The sequence below is a fragment of the Dipodomys spectabilis genome, unplaced genomic scaffold (assembly GCF_019054845.1).
Source record: "Dipodomys spectabilis isolate Male_0828 unplaced genomic scaffold, ASM1905484v1 ptg000749l, whole genome shotgun sequence".
NCBI lineage: Eukaryota > Metazoa > Chordata > Mammalia > Rodentia > Heteromyidae > Dipodomys > Dipodomys spectabilis.
The window spans coordinates 79,499-87,500 of record NW_024871426.1 but is presented as its reverse complement, the minus strand read 5'-3'; the positions used below and the strand labels follow the sequence as shown (position 1 = coordinate 87,500).

The 8,002-nt window shown below is 40.9% G+C and overlaps 1 protein-coding gene across 2 annotated transcripts in view; it reads left to right on the top strand.

Moving 5' to 3' along the window:
• Plac1 (placenta enriched 1) overlaps positions 1-3,398 on the top strand; it is a 98,847-nt gene extending 95,449 nt beyond the window's left edge. For both annotated transcript variants that reach the window (XM_042672644.1, XM_042672645.1), the window contains exon 3: positions 2,634-3,398. In XM_042672644.1, coding sequence (XP_042528578.1) covers positions 2,693-3,325 — 633 coding nt within the window. In that variant the 5' untranslated portion in view covers positions 2,634-2,692 and the 3' untranslated portion in view covers positions 3,326-3,398. The remainder of the gene's footprint in view (positions 1-2,633) is intronic.
• Positions 3,399-8,002: the final 4,604 nt, after the last annotated feature.

Genomic DNA, 8,002 nt, shown 5'->3' with positions numbered 1-8,002 from the left:
CCACTTCGCCCCAGTCACAATGGCTATCATGAAGAAAACAAATAACAATGAATGCTAGAAAACATGGTGTAGAGAGGAAGAACCCTTATATAATCTTTGTAGAAATGCAAATTGCTAGTTACTATGGAAATCCATATAGAGGTTCCTAGAAGAAGATAGAACTTACTGCTCTAGTATTCCTGGGCATGTAACGAAAAGTGTGTAAGTCAACAAGGAATTTACAATTGCAAGGTATAGAATCACCCTAGGTGCCCATCAACTGATCAATGGATGAATACTATGTGCTATATATACACAATGGAGTTTTACTAGGCCATTAAAGACGAATAAATTACTGAGAATGTAGCTCAAGTGGTAGAGTGACTGTTTGGGAAGGAGAATATAAGAGGAGGAGGAGGTGGTGGAGGAGGAGGGGATGGAGGAAAAGAGTTGTTAAGAGACAAAAGATACAAATAACTTTGTTGTTTGCTAGAAAATGGGTAAAGCTATATGTGAATGAGTCCGTACCACAGATACTAATGCCATATGTTTTCTCACATATGTGGAAGCTAACAAAACAAGCCAAAATAAAACAAAAAGATCATAAAAGAAAAATGGAAACCATTAGGGAGGTAGAAGGTGAAAGGAAAAGGAGACACTACATTGAAAATGAAGTATACAACTTTGTGGGTGGAGACACAAGGGAAAAATGGAGAGAGAGAGAGGGAGGGAAGGGGTAACATTGTCCAGAAGTAAATGTTCTCATTGCCTGACTTATGAAACTGTAGCCTCTCTGTACAGCACCTTTATAATAACAATAAAGGGCTGGGAAGGTGGCTCAGTGGTAGGGTGCTTGCCTAGCATGCATGAGGCCCTGGGTTCGATTCCTCAGTACCATATACACAAAAAAAGCCAGAAGTGGTGCTGTGGTTCAAGTGGTAGAGTGCTAGCCTTGAGCAAAAGAAGATCAGGGATGCCCAGGCCCTGAGTTCAAGCCCCAGGAATGGCACAAAAAAAGTCTTTATAATAACAATAAAAAGGGGAGGATTGGGTGGGGGGGTGGGGGGGGAAGGTTGGGAAGGGATGTGAAGGGTAAACAAAGGAGGAAGCTGCAATGCTTGATAAGAAATGTACTCATTGTCTTACCCATGTAATTGTAACCCCTCTGTACAGTATGTTCAAAAAAAATTAAAATTAAAATTTTTAAAACAAGAAAAAATAACAATAAAAAACAAAGAAAGGAAGGGAGGGAGGGAGGAAGGAAAGAAGGAAGGAAGGAAGAAAGGAGGGAAGAAAGGAAGAAAGGAAGAAAGAAAGAAAGAGAAAGGAAGAAGAAAGAAAGAAAGAAAAAAGAAAGAAAGAAAGAAAGAGAGAGAAAGAAGGAAAGAAAGAAAGATAGAAAGGGTAAATATGATCAAAGGACATTTTATTCATGTATGGAAATACTACAATGAAATCTCTGTACAATTAATATATGCTAATAAAAAACAGCATGTTTTTCTCTTTTTCCATTTTATTATTTTACAAAGTAACCTCATGGGTGTATCAGGAAATCCTCTGGCCATGATGACTTAGGATGCTCCTGCTGGAGTTTTGTTCACTTTTAAGTGAGCTACTCTGCAAAATTGCAAAAATATGTGGTTGTCAGGAATAAGCTACATTTTTTTACTTAAGTCTTTTAAATTAATCTTGTTACTAACAACAAAAAAGGCAATACCCATGTAATTGTAACCCCTCTGTACAGTATTTTCACAATAAAAAAAATTATTTTTTAAATTTTAAAAAGGCAATAAGCAGCAGGTGCCAGTGGCTCACGCCTGTAATCCTAGTTCCTCAGGAGGCTGAGCTCTGAGGATCAGGATTTAAAGCCAGCCCAGGAAGGAAAGTCCTTGAGACTCTTGTCTCCAATAAACCACTCAGAAAACAGGAAGTGGCACTGTGGCTCAAGTGGTAGAGTGCTTGCCTTGAGCTGAGGGACAGCGCTTTTAAGCCCCAGGACAGACAAAACAAACAAAGAAAAAGACAATAAGGAAAGGTCCATTCAGGTCATCTATATGAGGACATTGATACCCTTTAAGGCTGAATGCTTTGTTTGACATGAAACACAGTTTTGGTTTGGCTTCATGTTACGATGACACACAATGGGATACCACTTCTGATTAGTGTCAACTCTCATCCTACACAAGAATGATGTGTGCATTTTATAACAAAGCAATATAGTAAAGCCACTAAAAGATGTAATTTGTAGCTTGGCACTGATGTCTCATGCTGGTGATCTTAGCTGCTCAGGAGTCTGAGATCTGAGGATCGCAGTTCAAAGCCAGCCTGGGCAGGAAAGTCAGTGAGACTCTTACCTCCAATTAACCAGCACTAGTACAAAGAAGCCATTGTAGAGCTGGGAATGTACCTTAGGCACAGAGGGCTTGCCTGATGTAACACCGTGGGTTCCATCCTCAGCATTGAAAAAAAAAAAAAGCAAAAGAAGCCATTATAAACACCAATAAACAGATGAAATCTAACAATAAAATTAAAATGGAATTTTATCTCACCTAAATTTCCTCCTCTTCTTAACGATTTGGGAATAAGCTTTTGTTAAAAAGCAAGTGAAGATCATATTTCACATGATTTCTGTCTTGTGCTTTTGTGTGCCTTAGAACTCCTCTCTGGACCAGCTTCCTGTTTCCTGTGGGCTGTCGCCTGATTGGCTGCAAGGATGAAAGTTTTTGAGTTGGTAGGAGGCCTGATCTTCTTCGCCGCCATGTTTGCAGTCTGTTCTGGACAAAGCTCAATGACTGTACTATGTTCCATGGACTGGTTCATGGTCACAGTCCACCCGTTCATGTTGAACAACGATGTATACGTCCACTTTTATGAGCTCCACTTGGGTCTAGGTTGTCCTCCTAATCATGTTCAGTCCCATTTCTACCAGTTCACCTACCGGGTTACTGAATGTGGCATTAGAGCCAAGGCCGTCTCGGAAGACATAGTTATCTACAGCACTGAGATACACTATGCTTCTAAGGGCACATCATCTCGATATGTGATCCCAGTGTCCTGCGCTGCCCCCAGGCGCTCCCCTTGGCTCACTAAGCCCTATTCCATGAGAGTAGCCAAAGAAAGTTCTGCAGTAGCTCAGAAAGGTAAACCATGCTGTGAGATGTTAAACTCGTCCAACCAAAGGCCTGTCTGCGATTGTCCACCTTATGTCTTCAATGAAGACCGTACCCAGAATGCACCTCAGCAAGCAGAGGCCCAGGGGGCCCGTCCGATGCCATCACCTCAACTTCCTGCCATTTCTTCTGAGGACTGGTGTCTTCGCTCCGACGATCTCATGGGGCCCATGTGATCCTCCAGTCTTGAGTCTTCTGAAGATTACCTTTTTAGAATTAGAATGTAGTGTTTCCTATTATCAGAAAAATAAATACCCTTAAGGTACTCCTAGGAGTCCTTTTGAGAAAGGACAACTTCTAGTAACTTCTCATTCCATTTGTAGTGGGTTTTTCCCCCCTATATATACCTTTTGGAAGAAAGAAAAATCTGATGGCATGAAAATGAACTAGGAGTGTTTTTGTTGAATAAATGTAGCAGTTTTCAAAGTGGTTTGCCTGGGTCTTTTCTTTGTAGGATGCCTTTGCTCTCCATTTAGTTCCTCTAAGAAAGATTTCCCTACCTGAACCTCTCCATTATACCACTGAAGCTATATATCTTCATAGTTCCAATTACAGCTCTATCATTTTTCATGCAATCAAAGCATCATTGTACTAATGACTTTGAAACCACCAGTAATTCTAAGAATTACATAATTCACATCCCTCATAGGTGCCTGAGGCTCAATTGAACCATGTTTTAGTCACAGACTAATAATTCCTTGAAAGGAGGCTCTCCCACCAAGATGATCAATTAGAAAAATCTCACCAAGCTGGGTGCTGGTGGCTCACGTTTATAATCCTAGCTACTCAGGAGACTGAGATCTGAGGATCATGGTTCAAATCCAGCCCAGGCAGGAAAGTCCCTGAGGCTCTTATCTCCAATTAACCATTAAAAAGACCAGGAGTAGAAGTATGGCTCAAGTAGTAGAGTACCAACCTTGAGTGAAAAAGCTAAGGGACACTATCTAGGCCCTAAATGTAACCCTTGGTAGCAGCGCGCGCGCACACACACACACACACACACACACACACACGAAAAGAAAAGACAAAAATCTCACTTAAGTTTGCTTGTCCATTAGCTTTCTCAAAGGCTTGGAATAGTAAGTGTATTGTTCAACAAATACTTGTTATTCAGTGTTACTCTATACCAGATGTGACTCTAGGCATTAAGGATATGGCAATGAGCAGAAAGGGACTTGGAAAAATTGAGGTCACACAGCTGGTAAACAATGATAAATTCAGATGGTGACAAATGCTGTGGAGAAGTTAAAACAAGGGGACATGAGAGACACTAGAGTTGTCACAAAAGCCATCTGAGGACTTGTCATATGAACTGATCTAGAATGTCCTGAAGAAGGATCCTGTCCTGGGATCATCTAGAGAGAAAATACGGCCAATAGAAAAAGCATCTCATTTGATCCTTGCTACAACCCTATGAGAGCAACATTCTTATCACACCCATTGTACAAATAAAGAAACCAAGATACAGTGACTAAGAATGTAGCCCAAGGTCACATACCTACTGAGAAGCAGACTGGTTTTTGTTGTTGTTACACAGAGTTTATTCATTCCTTTTTATTGCTAATATAATAACAATTTTAAAGGTAGTTACCCTGCCAAGAATCTAGTTTATCAAAGTAATATAATAAGACATAATATATCCCTCTGACTAATTCAATATGAAGATTCTTTTTAGGGTATATCTGGCATTATTTTCAGTATCTTTAAGTAGTTGTACAAAGTAGTCGCCATTTAGCAAAGCAGTTTTCAATACAATATATCTTGATTAATGTCACTCCTTTCAATTTCACACCATAAATCTACATAATTTTGTCAACAGAAATTTTAAGAGGCAGACAATGTTTTTAGTACATGTTTGCACATGCTAATATAAAGTTCTTTAAACAAGTAGAGAGGGCTGGGAAGGTGGCTCAATGGTAGAGCGCTTGCCTTGCATGCATGAGGCCCTGGGTTCGATTCCTCAGCACCACATAAGCAAAAAGAAAAAAGCCGGAAGTGGCTCTGTGGCTCAAGTGGTAGAGTGCTAGCCTTGAGGTGAAGAGCTGAGGGACAAAGCCCAGGCCCAGAGTTCAGGCCCCATGACTGGACCACCCCCCCAAAAAAATAAGTAGAGAATATAAATGTAGTCATACTAGGCACGGGTGGTTCATGCCTATAATCCTAGCTGCTTAGGAGACTAAGATCTGAGGATAGCAGTTCAAAGCCAGCCAAGGCAAGAAAACTTGTGAGACTCTTATCTCCAATTAACCATCAGAAAACTGAAAGTGGAGCTGTGGCTCAAAGTGGTAGCATACTAGCCTTGAGCAAAAGAGCTCAGAAACAGCACCCAGTCCCTGAGTTCAATCCTCAAGTCCAGCATGCACGCACACACACGCACACGTGTGCATGCACACACACACACACACACACACACACACACACACACACACAAAGAAATATAGTCATGATACACCGTAGTTCACTTAAATCTCCCTCATCCCTTCTTGAGGAAAACCAGGTAATGATCCCTGGAAGCAGTAGATTCATGCTGCCAATGCTAATTGCAAATAGTTCTATGTGCCAAGCACTATGGTAGAGCCTGGCAAGTAAGACTGACACAATTTAGTGGGAGGAGGGGACATAGTAAAAACACCTCAAGAACTACAGTATATAGGCATTATTCTGGCCCAGAAAATGGCCTTGTGCAAAGATATGAAAATCTGACTGAGGTCGTCAGAAAAAGGGGCAGTAGTGTAGAGGCGCAGATGACAGTGGTGAGCAATGGGGCCAGAAATAGCACTTGATGGGACTATAGGCAAGAGATCTAGCTGTTCCCTACCTCCCCCTCTCCTCAGAAGCTTATAGATGACTGAGCAATGGAAAATATGGAAGCAACTTGGCAATAACTAATGGGACCCTAGACCTATTGTGTACAAATCATAGTCATGATATGTGAGCAGTTCACAACTGCAAATGGCAGTCTTCAAAGTAACATCCTCTAGAGCTGTGAATAGTGTCTCAGCCATGGAAGAGACCCAAAGAATCTGTGGAAATCATTGTAGTTGCCACGCTCCAAGCCCATTGCCATGATCTTATGTTAATGTTTGTACAACTTTGTAAAATACTAATAATTTTCCCTGTGTTTTTTCATAGATGAGGAAAGTGATGTTTGGAGAAGCAAAGGTACACAGTTAATAAATGACATTACTAGGGTAGACATCTAAATTTGTCTAGGGCCAAAGTATCCCCCTTTTGCCTTTGTACTCAGCACTGCCTCCAAAGAAGAATAGATTTCCATAGGAATGGAAAGATCAGGCACCTCCTCTGGTAGAGGATGGCAATGACCCCACTCCCAGAACATGAAGAGAACGTAGTCAAGCAGAGCTGAGAACGAACGTTGTATGTGAGCATAAGCATGGAAACTGGTGCAATGTGTTAGGGGAGGGTACTTAGGGAATGATTGTCCTGGTTTGGTTGACGGGAGAGCAGGTGGGTAAAGTTATTAAAGGGCAGGAAGATAAGAAAATGATGTTGTTCTTCAAGTGAACAACAACAGAAATTCATTCAGTTTTAGCCTACTGGAATCTAAGAGAGAAACTGAGCAGAGCAAAAAAAAAAATCTTCAGCATGGGAAGCTCCAGGCTAGAAAGCAAAATGGATTGCTTTCATGGAAGACATAAGACTTAAGCTCAGCTCTGATCTGTTTGGCTGGACATAGGTAAGAAAGACAACATTAACTGAACGGTTTCACCATGTAAAGCCCTAACGACTCAGAACACATGGGTAGCTCTGGATTTAAGTAAAGAAATTGGGGTGAATGTATGGGATCAGGGTAAAGATGTAAGTTGGTTGTATATGTTAAGTTTGAGGTGATAGTGACATCCAAGTGGCCGTGTCCAGGAATCAGCTCAAGAATTGGAGCGATAGTTCAAGAAATAAAATTTTACAATGCCAGGAAGGATGTATTCCCAGGAGATTAGACTAGAGGGATTCGCATGATTATAGGTAATAAACAGCAAATCAGGATTCCCAGACATTTAATTCTCAAGGCTTCATTACAAAAATGATAGAAAAGCAGCCATTAAAGATGATAGAAATGATCAGGGATGCTGGGTGCCAGTGGCTCACACTGCCATCCTAGCTACTGAGGAGAGTGAGATCTGAGGATTGTGGTTCAAAGCCAGCCTGGGCAAGAAAGGCCTGAGACTCTCATCTCCAATGAACCACCTGTGACTCAAAGTGGTAGAGCGCTCGCAGCGTATGCAACTGTGTTCCCCTAGCTCACTGAGAGGGAGAAACAGTAGTTACGTTGTGGAATCAGAGAGAACATAGTTTTCAAGATCAAGTCTTGGGCCTGATTTATTTCACTTAACAAAGGACGCATGTTTTCTCCCACTTGTGGATCTAAATTACAAGCATATATGTAACATATACATATAAACTAATGTATGGTATGTGCAGGGGAGGATTCCAATGGCGTAATTCCTTTGAACAACTAATTTAGAGTTTGATAAAATTCTAAATGAATCTCAGTAAATTGACGAGTTGGGTGGAGTTGAAAGAAAGATGAAATGGGTGACCTTGATCAAGATGCATTGTACTTACAAACTGACATGTAAAATTGAAACCCCTTGGTACAGCTACTTAAGGATTAAATAAACAAAGTCTTGATCTGTGGTGGTTATTGTAAAAAAAAAAAAAAGGTAGAGCACTAGCCTTGAGCCAAAAAAGCTGAGTTCAAACCCCTTGACTGATCAAAAAAAAAAAGAAAGAAAGAAAGAAAGAAAAAGAAATGACCAGGGATGGAAGGAGAAGTGTAACTGACAAAATGCTAGACTGGAGGGCAGGTTGGGCATTAGTCTCCAGGGCAACGG